This window comes from Aureococcus anophagefferens (genome assembly GCF_000186865.1).
Source record: "Aureococcus anophagefferens unplaced genomic scaffold AURANscaffold_5, whole genome shotgun sequence".
Lineage (NCBI taxonomy): Eukaryota > Pelagophyceae > Pelagomonadales > Pelagomonadaceae > Aureococcus > Aureococcus anophagefferens.
In genome coordinates this window covers 622,185-642,932 of record NW_008705565.1, presented here as the reverse complement: position 1 = coordinate 642,932, position 20,748 = coordinate 622,185, and the positions used below count along the sequence as shown (strand labels likewise).

The 20,748-nt window shown below is 70.9% G+C and overlaps 5 protein-coding genes across 5 annotated transcripts in view; 2 read left to right on the top strand and 3 right to left on the bottom strand.

Moving 5' to 3' along the window:
* AURANDRAFT_62529 (hypothetical protein) overlaps window positions 1-4,757 on the top strand; it is a gene marked incomplete at both ends in the record, with an annotated part of 6,674 nt that extends 1,917 nt beyond the window's left edge. The window contains 3 exons of the mRNA XM_009037047.1: window positions 263-3,399; window positions 3,563-3,588; window positions 3,727-4,757. Of these exons, the coding sequence (XP_009035295.1) occupies window positions 263-3,399; window positions 3,563-3,588; window positions 3,727-4,757 (4,194 nt within the window). The remainder of the gene's footprint in view (window positions 1-262; window positions 3,400-3,562; window positions 3,589-3,726) is intronic.
* Window positions 4,758-6,631: 1,874 nt separating this feature from the next.
* On the bottom strand, window positions 6,632-7,390 carry AURANDRAFT_23787 (hypothetical protein; the record flags this gene model as incomplete). The annotated part of the gene is made up of 1 exon (XM_009036612.1): window positions 6,632-7,390. A coding segment is annotated over one exon (759 nt), but the record flags the coding sequence as incomplete, so codon positions are not given.
* A 96-nt stretch (window positions 7,391-7,486) lies between these two features.
* Window positions 7,487-8,683, bottom strand: AURANDRAFT_12238 (hypothetical protein; the record flags this gene model as incomplete). Its single annotated transcript, XM_009036611.1, has 3 exons — window positions 7,487-7,732; window positions 7,859-8,287; window positions 8,375-8,683. Coding segments are annotated over 3 exons (984 nt in total), but the record flags the coding sequence as incomplete, so codon positions are not given.
* A 925-nt stretch (window positions 8,684-9,608) lies between these two features.
* AURANDRAFT_59935 (hypothetical protein) lies at window positions 9,609-12,109 on the top strand (the record flags this gene model as incomplete). Its single annotated transcript, XM_009037048.1, has 2 exons — window positions 9,609-9,806; window positions 9,827-12,109. One exon carries the CDS (start codon window positions 9,855-9,857, stop codon window positions 11,985-11,987), a length of 2,133 nt encoding a protein of 710 aa, XP_009035296.1.
* A 3,286-nt stretch (window positions 12,110-15,395) lies between these two features.
* On the bottom strand, window positions 15,396-16,973 carry AURANDRAFT_769 (hypothetical protein; the record flags this gene model as incomplete). The annotated part of the gene is made up of 1 exon (XM_009036477.1): window positions 15,396-16,973. A coding segment is annotated over one exon (1,578 nt), but the record flags the coding sequence as incomplete, so codon positions are not given.
* Window positions 16,974-20,748: the final 3,775 nt, after the last annotated feature.

Genomic DNA, 20,748 nt, shown 5'->3' with positions numbered 1-20,748 from the left:
CACGCCGGCCGTCGCGCTCGCGCCGGCGCCGGCCGCGCCGCCGGCGGCCGCGGTCCCGCCGTCGCCGGCCGCGCCGCCGGCGGCCGCGGTCCCGCCGGCCGCGCCGCCGGCCGCCGCGCTCCCGCCGCCGGCGCCGCCCGCGCGCGGCGCGGTCCTGCGGCGCTGGGGCCGCGTCGCGCGGCCCCGGGGCGACGGCGCGCGGCGCGTGACGGCCGACGGCCGGCCCGTCTGCTACGGCGCGGACGACGTCTGGGGCCTCCAGCAGACCGTCGCGCGCGAGGCGCGCCCCGACTTCGACGCGGCGTTCGCCCGCGACCTCGCCGCGCTCCGCGCGGCCGCGCGGATCACGAGCGAGGGCGTCGCGCACGGCTGGGGCATGGTCGCGCGGCGCACGCTCGAGCCCGGCGACGTGCTGGCGGACCCGACGTCCGTGTTCCGCGCCGACGACCCGCCCGTGTCCCAGATGCTCGGCGCGCTCAGCGAGTCCTACGTGAAGCTGCCGCGCGGCGGCGGCTACTTCAAGATCCACAAGTTCGTCGACGACGCGGCGCGGACCGGCGCCGCGGCCTGGACCTTCTACACGAACGAGGCGCGCGCGCCGGACGTGGCGAACGTCGAGTGGCAGCCGACGCGGTCCGGCGGCCGCACGGTCCTCGGCTGGCGCGTGCTCCGGCCCGTCGCGGCGGGCGACGAGCTCCTCGCGACGTACGTCGGCGACGAGTTCTCGCGCGTCGCGCGGCGCCCCGCGGACGCCGCGACGCCGCCGCGGCCCCGGCGGCCCAAGCGGCGCCACGCCGACGACGACGGCGGCGACGACGACGCCGCGTCGGACCGCCCCGCGGCGTCGCGCGTGCCCGTCGCCGAGGTCGCGCGGATCTTCGACTGCGACCCGGCGGCGCTCGCGGCGCTGAACGCGTGCCTCGTCGCGCGCAAGAACTTCTTCGCCCTCGACGCCGACGGCGGCTGGGAGACGTTCCTGCTGCCGGACGACCCGCTCGAGGGGCCCTGCGCGACGTGCGCCGCGCTCGGCGACGCGCGCGGCTGGAGCTGCCGCGTCGCGCGGAGGCACGTGGGCCCCGACGGCCCGCCGCCGCCGCCGCCGCCGCCGCCGCCGCTCCTCGACGTCGCGGCGGCGCCCTGGACGGCGGCGCTCGACCGCGAGGGCCTGGGTCGCGACGCGGCGGCGCTCGACCTCGCCGCGCCGGGCGGCCCGCGCGCGGCGGCGGGCCAGGCGTTCGGGGGCGAGGCGTCGCTGTACCGCGCGCTCGCGACGCTCCGCGACGGCGTGGAGCGCGTCGACGCCGCGCGGCTCTTCCCGGGCCACGACGGCGACGGCGCCGCCGCGGAGGCGGCGCTCCGGCGATGCCTCGAGGGCCGCGTCTTCGCCGCGCGCGACGGCTCGGGCGGGCTGCGGGTCGTCCTTGACGTGAAGATGCGGTCCTACGGCGCCGACGTCGCGACCTTCGAGCCCAGCGACCGGCGCCCGCGGACGGTCCACGCCTTCGGCGACGTCCTCGCGTTCCTCCGCGACTACAGGGAGTCGCACCTCGTCTCGGTCCCGCGCTGGGGGGCGCTGCCGCCGCGCGACACGGCCCTCGAGGCGCGCGCCGCCGGCGCGGCGCCGCGGTCGTGCCTCGTCTCCGCGGCGCCGGGGCCGCTGGCCTGCGTCTACGTCGCGGCGGGCGGCGAGCGCGCGGCCGAGGTCGCCGACTGGACGGCGACGGACGAGGCCGCGCTCCGCCGGGCCGCGGGCGCCGGCGCCTTCGACGCGGGCGGCCTGCTCAAGGCGGGCGTCGTCTACCGCGTCGCGCGCGCGCCCGCGCTGCGGCCCTTCCTGCCGCCGCCGGCGTTCCTCGACGACGCGAGCGCCGCGCAGCTCGCGCCGGGCTACGCGCGCGCGGACCCGGCGCACGCCGCCGCGGCCTGGTACATGACCGTGAACAACGACACGCTGCTCACCGTCGCCGCGCGCTTCGGGGGGCGGACGTCCGCCGCGGAGATCTACGCCGCGAACCGCCACCGCCTCGACGGGCTCCAGCACCCGCAGAAGAAGTCGGGCAAGCCGACGAACTTCAAGCCGGAGACGACGCTGCTCGTGCCCCTCGAGGGGCCGCCGGCGGCCGCGCCGCCGAGGCCCTACGACTGCGCCGCGTGCCGCGGCCGCAACGTGAAGCACGCGTGCGCGGGCGTCTTCGTGGGCGACCCGGCGCGGTGGCCGGCGCCGCGGAAGCCCTGCGCCGCGTGCCGCCTCGAGGGCCGCCTCGGCCCGCGGGCCTGCGCGCTCGCGGGCCACGGCGACGCGCCGGCCTACGACTCGCAGCCCGACGTCGGCGACGGGCTCCGCGTGTTCCGCGGCGGCCGCTGGGCGCGCGCCGAGGTCGCGAGCGTCGGCGCGTCGTCCGTCGTCGCGCGCTTTTCGGACGGCGCCACGTCGGCCCTCCCCTGGCCCGCCGAGGGCTGCGTCCGCGTGCCGCGCGAGCCGGACGACGAGCCGCCGCCCGCGGACGACGACGCGTCCGACGAGAACGAGTGGCGCGACGCCGACGCGCCGCCGCCGCCGCCCGACGACGCGTCGGAGGAGAACGTCGAGTGGCGGGGGTGGCGCGACGACGGCCACGCGCTGCTCGGCCGCGCGGTCGAGCGCGCGGTCCCGGAGGCGGGCGGCGGCGCGGCCTTCGGCCGCGTCGTCGCGTGGCTGCCGCCGGACGTCGCGAACCCCTTCGTCGACGCCGACGACCGGCCCGTGCCAATGTTCAAGGTGCGCTTCCACCGCGGCGTCCTCGCCGGCGAGGAGGAGGACCTCGAGGAGGCCGAGGTCGTCTCGTCGCTCGCCCCGGTCCGCGACGACGCGGCCGGCGCCGACGACGACGGCAGCGTCGCCGGCGTCGACGGCAGCGCCGGCGACGACGACGGCGGCGCCGGCGACGACGACGGCGGCGCCGGCGACGACGACGGCGGCGCCGGCGACGACGACGGCGGCGCCGGCGAGCCCGAGGACCGGCGCATCCGCGTCGGCGCGACGGTCGCGAAGAAGTTCGCGGGCTACGGCAGCGAGCCGTGGCGCGGCCGCATCGCGGACGTCGACGTCGCGGCGCGGAGGTGCGTCGTCGAGTGGTCCGACGAGAGCGAGACGCGCGAGAGCTTCAAGGAGCTCACGCGCTGCTTCGACCGCGCCGAGGGCAAGCCCGCGGCGGCCAAGGCGCCGAAGGCCAAGGCCACCGCGCCCGCGCCGAAGCGCGCCGCGCCGCCGCCGCCGCCGCCCTGCGACGAGTGCCGGTTTTGCCTCGACAAGCCGCGGAACGGCGGGCCGGGCCGCATGAACCAGGCGTGCGTCGTCGTCGCCAAGTACCGCGAAGACCACGGCCTCAAGAAGACCAAGAAGTCGCGGAAGCCGGGGTCGTACTAAGGACTGTTGTTGTTGTGCTTGTTTACTACTCGCCGTGATGCGTCTCTACACGTAGGGGGGGCGGGACTCCGGGAGGACCGCGAGGCATGAATTGCCTTTGGCGACTCACACAACTCTCTCAGGCGATTTTTTTGCCAAGTGCCGCTTCCCCTGCAGGCCCGGCGCCAAGGCCGCGGCGCGACGTTTGAGCTCAACGTCCTGCGGCGGCGGCACGTAACCTACTCCCGATCGCCTCGCGGCGACGGCGCGGTGTGCTCACCAACAAAACATGTGGCCATGCCTCCTCCTCATCGTCGCCGTCGGCGCCGACGGCTCTGAAGGCAAAAAGGCCGCCGTCGCCGACGCCATGCGCCGCGCGGTCGCCGCCGCCGGGTCGACGCATCCGCTCGAGGACCCGCACCGCGCGCTCGGCGACCGCGAGATCCTCGTCGCGACGACGCCGTCGGGTGACGTCTTCGTCGACGCCGGCGGCCGCGGGAGCTGCACGCAAAAGTGCGCGCTGTTCCTCGACCAGTTCCTGTCCATGCTCGCCGCGCGGCGACGGTGCGGCGCGGCGGCGGATCTCCCCGCGGCCGCGTTCTTCTTCCGCGAGCACTCGGCCGGCTGCGGCGCCGACGACGCGCGGTGCGCCGCGTCGCCGACGCTCGTCATCGCCAAGGTCGCGGACGCGGCGCCCGGCATCATGGCGCCGAACCCCTACTTTGGCACCTTTCCCGCGTGGGAGGCGCAGGCCGCGCGCATCCGCGAGGCGGCGGCGCGGCCGGCGGCGGAACGGACGCGCAAGGTCTTCTGGCGCGGGAGCGCGCGGCCGTCCGAGGACGCGAACGCGACGGGCTGCGCGGCGCCGCTCGAGGTCGACGGCCACGCGTCGCCCGGCCTCGAGGTCCGCATGGCGGCGCTCTCGCTCGCGCTGCGCTACCCGGAGACCTTCGACGTCGCCGCGGTCTTCAAGCACGAGAAGACCCGGGCGCTCCACCGGCGCCAGCTCGTGGACTGGCTGCGCTGCGACGCGGCGCGGCGCGGCTTCCCCGGGAGCGAGGGGACGGGCGCCTTCGCGCCCGGCGCGGCGCGGCTCCTCGCCGCGGGCCGCGTCGAGCCGTCGGAGTTTCCCGGCTACGCGGTGCTCGCGTCGCTCCCGGGCGACACGCACGGCTCCTTCTCCCAGCATCTGAATCACCTCTGGGCCGCGGGCTCGGCCGTGCTGCTCTGGCGCTGGGCGGAGTCGCGGGCCCTCTACTCCGAGTGGTACTACGCGGGCCTCGAGCTGTGTGGAAATCAACCACTGGTTTGGGGGCTCCCCACCAAACTTCAGAACTCTCTATCTCAATCAAATCGACGTCGATTCGGCTGATTTTTGGACGAATCGATTGCTCTCGTCGAGTTCTCGAAGCACAGCAGAAAGCCTTGCGTCGAAACGGTCGCATACGCGCACATTGAAGTCGGGTTGAAGATTTGATTTCCACACAGGCCTCGAGGACGGCGCGACGCACGTCGAGGTCCGGAGGGCCGGCGCGGCCGTCCTCGACGTCGCGGACCGGCTCCTGGGCGACGGCGCGCGGCGCGCGCGGCTCGGCGCGGCGGCGGCCGAGGTCCACGACGCGCTGCTCTGCCCCTGCTGCCTCTCCGACTTCTACGCGGACCTGCTCCGGGAGCTCGGGGACGCGCAGCGCGGCTTCGACGTCGCGGCCGGCCTCGACCGGCGCGCGTGGCAGGAGAAGCGGGTCTACGAGACGGACGGCGACCCGAAGCTGCGCGCGGAGCAGCGGCGGCGCGCGGGCGGTACTTAACGTTGACTTTTGGGCCGGCGGCGCGCGTCGGCGACGCGACTCCGGGCGTCGGACGCCCGCGCGCCGAGACGCTGGGGGGGAACTAACGCACCCGACTTACGCCTCGTTGAGGGAGGGGCGGACGAGGAGCCACGCGAGCGGGCCGAAGAGCGGCACGAGCGCGAGGGCCGCGAGCTTCTCGTCCGCGCCGCGGCGCTCGACGTCCTCCCGCACGAGGCCCACGGCCAGCAGGGAGAGGCAGCAGAAGTCGCAGGTCGTCGCGTGGACGAAGAGCTGCGTGTCGAAGAGCTGCTTGAATTCCGCGACGTTCGCGCCGAAGTCGCCGGCCGTCGCGCCCCAGGCCGCGAGGCCCACGGCGCCGGCGCCGAGGACCGCCGCGTTGAGCTTCGACTCGAACCACTTGCCGCCGAGCGACGCCGGCGCGCGGTTCGTCGCGCCGCGGTACTCGCGGAGCGCCAGGTAGGGCGAGATCGCGAACATGCCGAAGGCGACGGACGCCGCCAAGAAGGGCACCTGGGCAGCAAAAGGGTGGTTCAACGTCGCTTCAACGTGAAGTTTCCGCGCGCGCGCGTTACGGAAAAAACATCCACGCTTCGAGACCGTTCCGAGAGATGATCGCTCGTCCAAAAATCAGCCGAAACGAGTGGAAAACGGCCGAGATCGGAGCCTTTAAAGTTGGGAATTTCGCTCTCTTTTGCTGCCCTGAAGGGCACCGCGGGCACGGGCTTCTGGTCGTCGGCGCCGGGCAGCAGGAGCGCCGCGTAGACCGCGGGCCAGACGCCCATCCAGTTGAAGAGCACCGTGAACAGCGCCGGGCACGACGGGTCGAAGGGGTTCGCGACGAGCTTCGCGAGCAGCTCGCTGTCGAGCGCCTGCGCCGCCTCGGACTTGCCCGGCGCGCCGATCGCGATGTAGCCGATGAGGCCGAGCCAGAGCGCGCCGATGCCGAAGACGCGCAGCGGGGTGCGCACGCCCTCGGCGAGGAAGGCGTCGTCGTCTTGCGTGCCCGCGGCGCGGAGCGCGACCGACGATCGCGCCTGCGCCGGCGGCTGCGCCGCGAAGCGCCCGCCGAGCGCGGGCGCGGCCGGCGCGGGCCGCATTGCGTGGAACGGCGCCGCGGGCGCGAGGAGCAGCGCGAAGGCGAGGAGCGACGGCATCGTCGCGCGGGCCGGCACGCGAGGGCGCTGAGTCAGCTGTGGACAATCTGTGGACCTTGAATTCACCTTGAAGCCCCGAACTCGTATCCCGCCCGCGCGCCAGCCGAAGTGGCAGCGCGAGCCAGCCGAGCTCCTATTTGGCCGGGGGCCTCTCGTGTGGTCGCGTGTTCTCGAGTCGATCGGGCGTCAACCCAGCGTCCGTCAAAACCCGGCTGCCGGCCTAGCTAGGGGCCCCCGCGCGACGGTGCGTGCCGCGGTCCCGGGCCACGTCCCTACATGCGTCACCAGTTGTCCTTATGGCCCGCGCGGCCGCGGCGCCGCGCCTGGTACATGGCGCGGACCTCCTCGGAGAACGCGGGCGCGCGCTCGAAGAAGTCGGCGACGACGTCCGGCGACTCCTCCTCGGAGTCGAGGCGCGGGTCCGAGTAGACGTCGGCCGTCGCGGGCTTGATGGGCGGCTTGCCCTCCTTGGCCCGGTGGAAGTTGTTGTCGCGGAGCGAGTAGGAGCAGCCGCAGTACTCCTGCTTGTAGAACGCGTGCTCCGCGTTGATGACGTACTTGCGCTCCGTCATCGCGTCCGTCTTCCAGTCCTGGTACATGTACTCGAGGCCGTCGTACCTCGCCGCCGCCCGCAGGCCCGAGCCGTCGACCTGGGCCTCGTCCTTCCAGCGGCTCGTCGCGTTCGTCGTCGCGATCGCGTCGAAGCCCCACTCGTGCGCGTAGAGCGCCGTGCGCTCCATGCGGACGTCGAAGCACGCCGTGCAGCGGCCGCCGCGCTCGGGCTCGTACTCGAGGCCCCGCGCGCGCCGGTACCACTCGTCGGGGTCGTAGTCGCCGTCGACGAAGGCGATGCCGAGCTTCGCCGCGTAGCGCTCGTTCTCGCGCTTCCGGAGCTCGTACTCGGACCGCGGGTGGATGTTCGGGTTGTAGAAGAAGACGGTCACGTCCGCGTCCAGCGTCTCGACCATCTCCTCGATCATCGCGCCGGAGCAGGGCGCGCAGCACGAGTGGAGCAGGACCCGCTTCTTCCGCGCGGACGCGGCGGACGCCGGGGACGACGCGGACGACGCGGACGACGACGCCGCCTTCGGAGAGGACGCCGCCGCCTTCGGGGAGGACGCCGCCACCTTCTTCGAGGGGCCGCCCGCGCGCGACAGGTAGCAGGCGTCGCCGTAGGAGAGGAAGCGGTAGCCCCCGGCGAGCGCGTGGGCGTAGAGGTCTTTCGCCGGTTCCTCGCCGACGAAGGCCGCGACGAGCGAGAGGAGCGTCGAGTCCGGGTGGTGGAAGTTCGTCACCAGATGGTCCACGGCGCGGAAGCGCCACCTGCCGTCGGGCGTGATGCAGAGCGACGTCGACGCGGAGAAGGTGGTGGCGTCCGTCGCCTCGAGGAGCGACGTCGCCGCGTCGGCGAGCGAGACGTCGCGCGCGTCCCGGCCGCTCCACTGGTCGAGGTGGCCGAGGTCCGCGCCCGCGCGCGAGGCCCCCGTGGACGCCGGCGCGAGCCAGACGAGGCTCTCGAGGGCGCGCGCGGACGTCGTGCCCACGGCGACGACGGGGCGGCCGTCGCGCGCGGCGGCCGCGAGCGCCTCGACGCACGCGCGCGACACCGCGAAGCGCTCCGCGTGCATCGCGTGGTCCTCGACGCGCCCGACGACGGGCCGGAACGTGCCCGCGCCGACGTGGAGCGTCACCGCGTGCGTCTCGAACGCCGCGGCGACCGCCGCGAAGTGGCCGTCCGTGAAGTGGAGGCCCGCCGTCGGCGCGGCGACGCTCCCCGCGTCGGCCGCGTAGGCCGTCTGGTAGGCGTCGTCGTCGCCGTCGTCGTCGGGGCGGTCGAGGTAGGGCGGCACGGGCGTCGTGCCGTGGGCGTCCAGGAGGGACGCGAGGGTCCGCGCGCCGCAGCCGCCGAAGGCGACGTCGGCCTCGACGCCGTCGGCCTCGCCCGCCTCGAGCCACGGCGAGTGGACGGCCGCGACGCGCAGGTGCATGTCGCCGTCGACGGCGAAGGTCTGGCCCGGCGCGACGTCGCTCCGCCGCAGCATGGCGCGCCAGGCCTGGCCCTCGGCGCGCGCGGCGACGAGCGGCGACGGGTCCGCGTCCGCGTCCGCCGGGGCCAGGAGCAGGACCTCGAAGGCCCCGTCGGGCCCGGCGCAGCGGAGCCGCGCGCGCACGACGCGGCTGTCGTTGACGATGACGAGCGCGTCGCGCGGCAGGTGGCTCGTGAGCGCCTCGAAGCGCGAGTCCGTCAGTTCGCCGTCGGCGGCGACGAGCAAGCGCGACGAGCCGCGCGGCGACGCCGGGTACTTGGCGATCGACGACTGAGGCAGGTGGTAGCGGAAGCAGCGGCGCTGCGCTGCCGTGGGTGGTTTTGCTGCCGCCGCAGCGCGTCGCAATAGAGGCCTCATAGCTCGCCTCCGGCAACTCGAGGAGCCGTTCACCTTGAGGCTACCTTGAACTGCGCTCTGGCTTGCGCGCGGCGCGGCCCGGCTCATGAGCCCGGGGGCGCACGCGCGGAGAGGGTGTGGGGAGCTAGTAGAGGATGCTGTGGGGCGCGCCCAAGACGTGCCTCGCGCACATTGCGCGCGACTTGGGTGTCTCGATCGAGGGATCATGATGCCGCGGAAGCGGCGCGATGTGCCGCATCGGAGCGTGACCGCGAGTCACCCGCGTCGCGCAGAGCTCCCGCGCGGAGCCCGCGCCCCTCTTCCGCGATTTCTCGGGCGAGATTCGCCGCCCCCGCCGCCGTCATTTCGTCGGGCTGGGAGACTGGGGTGCAGTAGAAAGCGCCGCAGCGCGGCGGGGAGCCCTGGGGTGCTTCGAGCTTGGCGCGGAGAAGTTGCCACAATGACGCCCAAAGCCAAGCAAAGCGTGCTGCCGGGCTTCGTCGACGGTTCGCCCGAGCACCGCCGCCATGGACACCGTCCCGAAGCCGAAGCAGTGCCCGGCGTCCGACGAACACGACCGCCGCGCGGCGCGGCCGCGCGCCGGGAGCCAGCCAGGCCGTGGACCGGACGTCAGCAGGTGTGCGCCCACGGACCAAGCTCGGGCGCCCCTCTCAAGGCCGGCGCGCGAGCCTACGACGACCGCCAGGCGTGAGCGGCGTTCGAAGAACGCGCGGCCAGCGACCCCGCCCATCGGCCACCTGGACCCGAGGGCTATCGAGTTCCAGCGATTCCCGCGCCATCCGCTTCGTCCAACTTTCGTGGTGCGCCACGCCTCCTTCCACACGCCCAACGCGCCGCCCGCGCGTCGCCGCCCGTCGCCTCGACCCCCGAGACCGTCTCGACGCGCCGTGGGCGACGGCGGGGCCGCCGGCGGGTCGATTCGAGCCACCGGCTTCGCCGAAGCGCGCGCACGGCGAATGCCGCTCCCGGGGGACGGCCCTTCCACCCCCCCGCCCCCGATGCCTTCGTCCCGCCCGCTACCCACCCCTCAACCCCCAACGCCCCAAAAAAACCCACCGCGAACCCCGCGCAGAAAACAAAAAACGCCCGCCACATCATCATGTCGTCCGGCGAAGTCGAGACCTTCGCGTTCAGCGCCGACATCAACCAGCTGCTGTCGCTGATCATCAACACGTTCTACTCGAACAAGGAGATCTTCCTCCGCGAGCTCATCTCGAACGCGTCGGACGCGCTCGACAAGATCCGCTACCAGTCGCTCACGGACGCGTCGGTCCTCGACGCGGAGCCGAACCTCGAGATCCACCTCATCCCCGACAAGGCGAACAACACGCTCACGATCGTCGACACGGGCATCGGCATGACCAAGGCCGACCTCATCAACAACCTCGGCACGATCGCCAAGTCGGGCACGAAGGCGTTCATGGAGGCGCTCCAGGCGGGCGCGGACATCTCCATGATCGGCCAGTTCGGCGTCGGCTTCTACTCGGCCTACCTCGTCGCCGAGAACGTCGTCGTGACGTCCAAGAACAACGACGACGAGCAGCACACGTGGGTCTCCGCGGCCGGCGGCTCGTTCACGGTCCAGCCCGACGCGCCCGAGGCCAAGCGCCTCGGCCGCGGCACGCGCATCGTCCTCACGATGAAGGAGGACATGGCCGAGTACCTCGAGGAGCGCCGCCTCAAGGACCTCGTCAAGAAGCACTCCGAGTTCGTCGGCTTCCCCATCAAGCTCTACGTCGAGAAGACGCAGGAGAAGGAGGTCACGGACGACGACGACGACGACGACGACGACGAGAAGGACGACGACGACGACGCGCCCAAGGTCGAGGACGTCGACGAGGCGGAGACGACCAAGGAGAAGAAGACGAAGAAGATCAAGGAGGTGACGCACGAGTGGGACCACCTCAACGGCCAGAAGCCCATCTGGATGCGCAAGCCCGACGAGGTGACCCAGGAGGAGTACGCCGCGTTCTACAAGTCGCTCACGAACGACTGGGAGGACCACGCGGCCGTCAAGCACTTCTCCGTCGAGGGCCAGCTCGAGTTCCGCTCCGTGCTCTTCCTCCCGCGCCGCGCGCCCTTCGACATGTTCGAGGGCGGCTCGAAGAAGAAGTTCAACAACATCAAGCTCTACGTGCGCCGCGTCTTCATCATGGACAACTGCGAGGACCTCATGCCCGAGTTCCTCACCTTCGTCAAGGGCATCGTCGACTCCGAGGACCTGCCGCTCAACATCTCGCGCGAGACGCTCCAGCAGAACAAGATCCTCAAGGTCATCAAGAAGAACCTCGTGAAGAAGTCCATCGAATTGTTCAACGAGGTCGCGGAGGACGAGGACAAGTACAAGAAGTTCTACGAGGCGTTCAACAAGAACCTCAAGCTCGGCGTCCACGAGGACTCGACGAACCGCGCGAAGATCGCCAAGCTCCTGCGCTACCACACGACCAAGTCCGGCGAGGAGATGACGTCGCTCGACGACTACATCGCGCGCATGTCCGACAACCAGCCGGGCATGTACTACGTCACGGGCGAGTCCAAGCGCGCCGTCGAGACGTCGCCGTTCCTCGAGAAGCTCAAGAAGAAGGGCTACGAGGTCATCTTCATGGTCGACCCCATGGACGAGTACTGCGTCCAGCAGCTCAAGGAGTACGAGGGCAAGAAGCTCATCTCCGCGACCAAGGAGGGCCTCAAGATGGAGGAGACCGAGGAGGAGAAGAAGGAGCTCGAGGAGGCCAAGGCGGCGACCGAGGGTCTCTGCAAGCTCATGAAGGAGGTCCTCGACGACAAGGTCGACAAGGTTGTCGTCTCGACGCGCCTCGCGGACTCGCCCTGCGTGCTCGTCACCGGCGAATACGGCTGGTCCGCGAACATGGAGCGCATCATGAAAGCGCAGACGCTCCGCGATTCGTCGTCGTCGGCCTACATGTCGTCCAAGAAAACGATGGAGATCAACCCCCTGAACCCCATCGTGAAGTCGCTCCGCGACAAGGCCGAGGCGGACCAGAGCGACAAGACGGTGAAGGACCTCATCTGGTTGCTCTACGACACGTCGCTGCTCACGTCCGGCTTCTCGCTCGACGAGCCGTCGACGTTCGCGTCGCGCATCCACCGCCTCATCAAGCTCGGCCTCTCCATCGACGACGACGACGACGAGCTCGACGACGACATGGACGACCTCCCGCCCCTCGAGGAGGACGGCCTCGAGGAGTCGACCATGGAGCAGGTCGACTAAGCGACGCCGCGGCCGCCGCCGTGGACGCGGACAACGCGCTCCCACCCGGCCCCCAGCTCTCCCCAGCGCGCAAGCCGCGCGCCGCCCCGGAGGCGCGTCCCAAGACTAACGCAAGTTGTCCTGAAGTTAGGATGCACACGCGTCTTCACGAGTATTAGCTCGTCGTGTGCGAGGGCGAGAGGAGCCGCTTCGCGGAGGACGCGGCCCGCACGAGCCCCGTGCCCGCCGCGCGCGAGCCCGCGTTCCACGAGCTCCAGGTCCCGCCCGAGAGGCGGAAGCGCGGCCGGCGCCAGTCGTCGCGCGGCCAGAGCTCCTTGACGAGGACCGTCGCGGCGGCGCCGGGCGCGACGCGGAAGCGCGACGCGGCGGCGGCGTCCGGGAGCGCGCAACAGTCGTCGCGGCCGAGCGCCTCGGCCGGCGCGCCGTCGTCGCCGACGAGCTCCACGGCGCCGCGGAGCACGACGACCTCCTTCCGCGGCCGCGCCCACGCCACGACGAGATCCGCGCCCGCGCGCCAGCGCTCGACGCGCGTCTCGACGCCGTCGCCGCAGAGGGGCCACGCGAGGCGGTCGCCGTCGACGACCGTGGGCTTGCCGCGTTTGGGGACCATCGTCTCCTCGTCCAGGGGCACGTGGCGGCCGCTCTCCGTCGCGCTCGTCGCCTGCATCAGTCCCCACCAGCACAGGATGACCAACCGCTCGTCGACGGGCGCGCTCATGGCCGCGTGGTGCGTGCCGATGGGGTAGCGGACGAACGCGGGCGCGCGCACGTCGTCGAAGTTCGTGTCGCAGAACGCGCCCGAGAGCACGAGGTACTCCTCGCCGCCGGGGTGGTCGTGGTACGGCAGCTGCGGCGTCCGCGGCGGGTAGGCGACGACGTAGCGGACGCGCGGGTAGTGGACGCGCTCGCTCACCTCGGCGGAGATCCACTTGCGCTCGATGCCCGCGAAGGTGCGGATGTCCGAGCCGAAGTCGTCGCAGGTGTGGATCGTGTTCAGGGCGCACTGGAAGCAGTGCTGCGACGTGACCTGGGCAAGAAAAGGGTGCGAAATTCCCAACTTCAAAGGCTCATCTCTCGGCCATTTTCCACTCGTTTCGGCTGATTTTTGGACGAGCGATCATCTCTCGGAACGGTCTCGAAGCGTGGATGCTTTTCCCAGAACGCGCGCGCGTGGAACACTCACATTGAAGCGACGTTGAATCACCCTTGTCCTGCCCTGGACGTGACCCAGGGCGCGCCGTCGCCCGTGCGCGCGACGTGGACGCGCGTCGGGTCGACGTTCCGCGCGAACGTGTCCGACGCCTCCGCGTTCCGCCACGCGTCGCCGTCGCCGTCGTCGGCGGCTGCGATCTTCCACGAGTTCTGCGAAGAGGCGACGTCTTCCGCCTCGTCGCGCGGGGCCTTCTCGCCTCCTCGGAGCTTCCAGCTTGTCTGCGACTTCAGCACCTCCGAGGCCCGAGCTTTTCGGCCGTCGCGGCGCCAACGCCGCGCCGCGAGCTCCCTCGCGAGGCACGCGCCCATGAACTCGAGTTGACGAATGGAGACGCGCAAAAACGGGCCAGGTTTTGTGATTCTCAAGTCGTGATTCGCCACAACTCGCTCTTTGTAAGACACGATCCCTCCGGGACCCTCCTAGGACGCTTCGCATGATAACACGTCTAGTTTACATCACTAGCCATCCCGTGGGACCCAATAGCTACCATAAAACACACGCGCCTCCGCGCGACCGCCTGCTCAAGAAGAGTCCCCGTCGCCCCCAGGCACCCACTTGGACTCGTGCATCGTTTCCATCTTCCCCTCGACCATCTCTTTCGCGAGGTCGTACGTTTGTTCCGTCGTGAGTTTCTGCATCACTTCGACGAGGTTGCCTCCATGGCTACGAACGTCCTCCGCCCAGCGTCGGCACGTCTCGGCACGCTCAAGCTCGCCATAATCGTCGTGGCAGCAGAGCTGTTCCGCGCGGTGCGCCTTCTCGTACGCGGCCGCGGCCTCCTCGAGCTCGGCGGGCGTCCGGTGCCCGTAGAGCCAGAACTTGTGGCCCGTTTCGAGGACGACATTGAAGGGGTTCAGGAGTCGCTGCTCCGCGAGCCCCGAGAGGACGTGGCCGCGGACGCGCCAAGCCGTCCCGATGAGAGTCGGATCCTCGCGAGCCCCGCCGATCGCAAGCTTGCTCATCACTTTCAAGCGGCCGTCGGACCACCAGCTGGGCAACGTGTCTGCGTCGGCTGAGCAGCTCATAATAAGGACAATGGCGGCAAGAAAACCATCCGTCCACTCGAAACTCCCGACTCGTTCGAGCTCCATGGCCTTGTCGAAGCAAGCTATCGCGAGCTCACTGTGGCCAGATTTCAAATGCACCTGGCCGAGCTTAAAGTGCGCGGCAGACTGCTCAGGTTCGAGGGCGATCATTTTTTTATACAATTTGGCGGCCTTGGCATAATTTCCGCCCGCAGAAAGCTCGCTCGCGCGGCCTCCGAGCTCGAGATATTCGATGGAAACTCCATTTGCGGCGGCCATCTTGGCGCGCTTGGAAGCGCTGAGCGAGCGGACCTGCGCCCAACCTTTGTCTCCGGCACCCTCGAGGTCGTATCCCGATTTGCCCTTCTCGACGCTTTCGTGCCACGTCTTGTGAGAAGGCCAGGCCTTGCGCTGGCACAACTTTGAGCAGTAACGATGAGGCTCCAGGCCCTCGTCGACGCAGCGCGCGCAACGGAGCAGCTTCCGTCCCGAGGCCACCGTGGCACCGCACAGCGAGCAGCATTGGTCGTTCGCCGGCGTGAGCCCCCCACCTTTAAACGCCTCGCATTCAAATATGCGACCGTTGCGCCGATCGCGCCCATACGCAAAGCTCCCATCGAGGCTGAGCTTGACGATGTCCATTTTACACGGCAGGGGGACACGCGCCTCCGCGCCGCATTTGAAAAACGCCACGGCCGTGGTCGACATCGAGCCCCGTTCGTACACGATCACCTCGGGCGTGACCTCATGGGCTTTCAGCACCGCAATTTTGCCGAAGTTGACCGTGTAATCTACCCCGTCGTCGTCGGTGACATCCACGATGCCGGTCTGCTCTCCCCCGAGCAGAGATCGAGCAGAATCGCGCAAGCGCACCGCCTTCTCGATACGTGGCACCGCCATTTTTCTCGCTAACTCGATGTCGTCTTCGATGCCCATCTATCCGACGATCACCCGCGGGGCAAGTCTGTGGAGGGTGTGTGCGCGCGGGCGCAAACTTGGCGCGGCTCGAGACGCTGTGTGCGCGCGACTTTGGCTCGAGCTGCGTCAAAATCGCCGATCGAGCCGTGCGGCACGCCCAGCCGAGGTCGTGCCGCCCCACACAAAACCACTTCCGAATCCACCTTACGGAGCGCTTCACGGGTTGAACTCCTTGGACGTGTACTTGGCGGCCTTCTTGTCGAAGGCCGAGAGGCTGAGGAGCGCGGAGAGGCCCGACGCGCCGGCGCCCGCGGCGAGCGCGAAGACGGCGACCTGGGGGACGAGGGAGAGCTCGGCGACGGTGGCGACGTTGAGGAGGAGGGAGGAGAGGAGGAGGCTCGTCGTCGCCTTGGACTGGGTGCCGAGGCGCGTGAGCGCCATCTCGTTCTCGAGCGAGCGAACGCGGATCTTGAGCTGGCCCGTCTCGATGGCGCGGACCGTGTCCTCGAGGTAGGCGATCTTCTTGGGGGACGTGAGGGCCGTGTTGACGTCCTCGGCGTTGAGGCCCGTGGCCTTGGAGAAGATGGAGAGCGATTTTTTCGTGGAGTCGCCGCCGTACTTGGCGCGGTCGACGAGGCGCTCGACGAAGGGCTGCGCGAACTTGCCGAGGTCGTACTTGTCGTCGAGGCCCTTGCCGATGCCGTCGATGGACGCGACGGCGCGGAAGATGAAGGTGAAGGTCGACGGGAAGCGGAAGACCTGGGCCTCCGTCAACGCCTGGAGCTCCGTGCCGAGCGTCGACTTGATGCCCGGGCCCTCGGACTTCTTGCCGAGCTGCTTGTCCTTGAAGGACCGGATGAAGTAGCGCGCGAGCTGCTCGCAGGACAGGCGGTCCGCGCCCTTGGCGAGGACGCCCATGGTCTCGACGGCGTCGACGAGCTGCTTCGCCTTGACGCCGAGCTGGATGTCGTCGATCATCGGCCCGCCCTCGAAGAGCGCGAAGCAGAACTCCTTGAAGCCGTCCTTGACGTTGGGCTTCAATTCGTCCATCATGCCGAAATCGTAATACACCAAATTGCCCGCCGTGTCCACGCAGAGGTTGCCCGGGTGGGGGTCGCAGTGGAAGTACGCCGTGTCGACGATCTGGTAGAGGAAGCTGTCGGCGATGCGCTTCGCCAGGTCCGCGCGGTCCAGGCCCTCCTTCTCGACGCGGTCGATGTCCGTGAGCTTGAAGCTGTCGATGTACTCCATGGTGAGCACGCGCGGCGTCGAGAACTCGTAGTACATGGTCGGCACGCGGACCTGCGCGCCCTCGGCGCCCGCGAAGTCCGCGCGGAAGCGGTCCGCGTTCCGCGCCTCGTTGAGGTAGTCGATCTCCAGGTAGAGCAGCTTCTCGGACTCGTCGAAGACGTCGATGTAGGACCGGTCCGCGCCGTCGGACTTGGGGTCGAGCTTGTCCAGGAGCTCGCAGAGCTTCCGCAGGTTCTTCAGGTCCGTCGCGAAGAGGTCCTTCAGGCCCGCGCGCTGCACCTTGACGGCGACGCGCTGGCCCGTCTTCTTCAGCGTTCCCAGGTGCACCTGGCCCAGGGACGCCGCGGCGATGGGCTCGTCGCCGAAGGCGCTGAAGACCTCGGAGACGTCGGCGACGCCGAGCTCGCGCGCGACGATCTCCTTGGCCCGCGCGCCGGAGAACGCGGGGACGTCGTCCTGGAGCGACTTGAGCACGTCGATGTACTCGGAGGGGAGCACGTCGGACCGCGTCGACAGCACCTGGCCGAGCTTGACGAAGGTCGGGCCCAGCGTGAGCAGCTTGTCGCGCGCGAACGTCGCGGCCGCCGTCTTCTCCTCGCTCCCCTGCTTCCGCGCCTTGAGCACCTTGAGCGCGCAGCCGCCCAGGGCCTTCCAGACCTCGACGTTCCGCCGGATGCTGCTCGACTTGCCCCGCTTCTCCCAGCCGGCCTCGAGCTTCTCGCCCTCGGCGACGTCGGCGTCGCCGCCCGCGTCCGACACGACGGACCGCCGCATGAGCCGCGCGAGCAGGCCCCGCGTCTCGGCCATCTTCTCCTCGTCGAGGCACTCGGGCTCGGGCTCCTCGACCGCGCACTCCTCGTTGAGCAGGTCGTCCACCGCCGCCTCGATCGCCGGGTCGACGACGAGCCGGTCCGCGGTCTCCTTCGTCGCCGCCGCGACGGCCGTCTCCTCCTTCTCCAGCGTCGTCACGCGCAGCGGTCGCAGGGCCCGCGGCGCGAGGCCGCGCGGCGCGATGTAGCCCTGGGCCACGGCCGCGATGAGCACAATTCGTCGAACCATGCTTGCAGATCGGCGCGGATGACACGTCGATCGGCGGGCAACATGGGCGCTCGTCGAGTGCGCATCCCCTTCAATAACTAGTCCAACATGGTAAACACTAGCCGGTTGAAGCAGCTGAGTTCCGCCTGGTGGTTTTAGATTTTGGGGCAGCTTCTCCCCGCTCTCAAAACAGCCCTGTGCCTGTTGCGGCACCATGGGGCGCGGCGGCGACGGCGGCGGGCGCGTGCGGAAGCTGATCCGCGGCACGGCGCACTACGCGGAGAACGCGGGCCACACGCAGGGCCGCTTCGGCTCCGGGACGAACAACCGGTGGCGCGGCGTCTCCGTCTTCAAGAAGCCCGGCGAGTCGGCGTCGCGCAAGTCGCTGGGCAACACGACGATCACGTCGACCTACACCTTCCAGCCCGACTTCGGGCCCTACATGATGTACGAGCCCGAGCGCGAGGTCATGCGCAAGGTCCTCGCGCGGCGCGAGCTCGACAGCGGCTACGCGAAAAGGCGGAAGCAGCGGCTCGTGCGGCGCCAGGAGCGGCGGCGCGAGGAGGAGGACGAGGTGCCCTTCTACACGGCCCACGACCCGACGATCTGCGCGGAGATGGCGCGGCGCATGAATTTACGGTCCGCGCCGAGCGAGTGCAGCCTCGAGCGCATCGCGGGCTGGTCCGACGCGTTCGCGTTCCCGCACAAGGACGCCAAGTCCAACGCCGCGCGGCCGCCCTGCAAGCCGACGAGCCCGCTGAGCCGCCGCCGGCTCTGCGCGGGCATGCCCGTGGACAACGAGGCGCCCCCGGGCTTCGTCGACCGCAAGTACGTGATCCAGCAGCCGCCGACGCCGCCCAAGCCCAAGGACGCGCTCTACTTCAAGACTAGGCGCGAGCAGCGCAAGCCGCCGGCCCTCGAGAAGCCGCGGAAGCTGCCGAACCTGCGCCAGAAGTCGCGCGTGTCCGCGCGCCAGTCGCCGCGCCTCGTCCGCGACAAGCACCGCCCCCCGTCGCGCGACTACGTCCGCGAGCACGTCGACCACCGCTTCGACGCCAAGCTGAGCTACGCGCGCACCCACGTCAAGGACCACGCGTCGCCCCGGCTCCTCCACGGCGACCACGGCCACGACGTGCCCGACTTCGTCGCGGAGAACGCGCGCGGCCGCCTCGCGCCGGACCTCGACCAGGACGCGCGCGTCGACGACCACGCGGCGCCGGGCGTCCTGCACCACCACCGCGCGAGCCCGCCGGCGGGGGCGAACCCTCGCGGCGCCGCGCCTTCCTACGACCGCGCGCGCGCCGTCGTCGACGACCGCGGCGGCAAGATCGTCCACCACGCGCCCCGCGACTTCGTCGGCGAGAAGGTCGACGCGGCGACGGACCCGAACCTCCTCGACGCGCGCGCCAAGGTCGAGGACCGCGTCGACCGCGCCATGGTCCACCTCTGCTACCCGACGGACCACGACTACGTCCACGAGAACGCGCACCCGACGGTCGTCAGCGACCGCCAGGTCGAGGTCACCAAGATGCAGGAGAAGGTCTCCCACATCTCGGGCAAGCTCGACGAGAAGAAGAAGCTCTTCGGCGTCGAGCCCGCGGCGCCGCGCCCGCCGCCGCCGAAGACGCGGGGCTACCGCTGAAGCGGCGCCGCCCCGGAAGCACCGGGCGCCGGCCCGTAAGGACCCCGCCCACGGACCCGGCGTGGGGGCGCGCCGCTCGGCGCGACGAAGATGCGCCGAGCCGGTGTCGGGACGTCCGGGTCGCGGTGCCGATGTTGATCCTCAGCTTCAAGTTGAAACCCCACTTGTATCATTTTCCCACGCGCTAATGGGACTGCGGGCGTAGGTCCGGAGAGCGAACGCCACCATGCCGCGCAAGCGGGAGCGGCTGCTCGTGCGGCCCGTCGAGGAGCTGCGGGAGATCGTGCTCGTGCTCCACGAGGCCTTCGCCGACGTCTGCGCCAGCGAGGGCGTGCGGTCGACGATGCGCGGCAATTGGCAGCGGCTCTTCGAGTCCATGGACGAGGACGAGAGCGGGCGCCTGAGCTTCAAGGAGTTCCAGGTCGCGGCGCGGCTGCTCGTGCGCGACGAGCTCGACTTCGACGCGCTGAGCGCGCTCTGGGCCTACATCGACGACGACGGGTCCGGCGAGCTGACGATCAAGGAGTTCCAGCAGGCGACGTACCTGCTCATCCTCGACGGCTGGGAGGACTTGCTCGCGGAGGAGGCCGCGGACGAGCTCAAGGGCGTCGTCGCGCAGCTCAACGAGGCCGTCGAGACGCGGCACACGCGGAAGAAGTTCCACGACACGACCGGCGGGACCGTCAAGGAGGCCCGGGGCAACTGGTACAAGGTCTTCACGCTCATCGACGTCGACGGCAGCGGCAAGCTCGGCTACGAGGAGCTCGAGGAAGTGATCCGCGCCGACTACCCGGGCCTGGGCATGAAGCCCGCGGCGATCTCGACGAGTCGCGTCCGGGGCTTGTGGAAGGCCATCGACGCGGACCGCTCCGGCGACGTCACCGTCGACGAGTTCATGTCCTTCATGCGCCGCCACGGGCCCCGCATGACGCGGCTCACGGCCTACTCGCAGCAGGCGCGGGGGCTCACGCCCGACGGCGGCGCGCCGCCGATGACGTCCGCGGCGGGCGCGGCGGCCGCGCGCGCGCGGCGGCCGCCGCGCGTGCTCGGCGGCCTCGAATCCTGGGCGACGGACAGCTGGTGCCCGACGCTGCGGGCGCCGACGCCCCACAGCCTCAGCGGGCCCGCCGCGCCCTGGGTGCTGCCGCGCGTCGGCGCGGCGTGCAGCGCCGACGTGCCCGACCTCGAGCTCGACGCGACGTCGCTGCCGCTCCACCTCTCCTGGATCGGCAAGAGCGCCATGCTCAACTCGCTCCCCTCGCCGCGGTCCACGCTCCGCACGGCCAAGTCCGACGCGCTCGCGGAGTGCAACTCCATCGCGCTCGGCTCCGTCCAGGCGCTCCAGCGGAGCCGCGTGCCCAACTGGCCCGCGTCCGACGAGCCCCCGCTCCGCATCGGCCGCAAGGTCTACGACCTCGACACGCGGCCCGTCCACGTCAGCCTCGAGCTCGTCCACTCGCCCCTGACCCGGGGCCGGCCCCAGTCGCGCGGCGTCGGCGCCGTCCGCGACGCGAGCCGGCCCCGGACCGCGCCGAAGCGCGAGCCCACGGGCCGCGAGCTCCTCATGGCCAACCTCGGCTTCGAGCTCGCCGCCGACGAGGACGCGTGAGTCGCTAAGTCTTGTTAGGCCTCGCGCGACGGGCGCCGGCGCCGGCGCGGCTGGGCCGCGGCGGC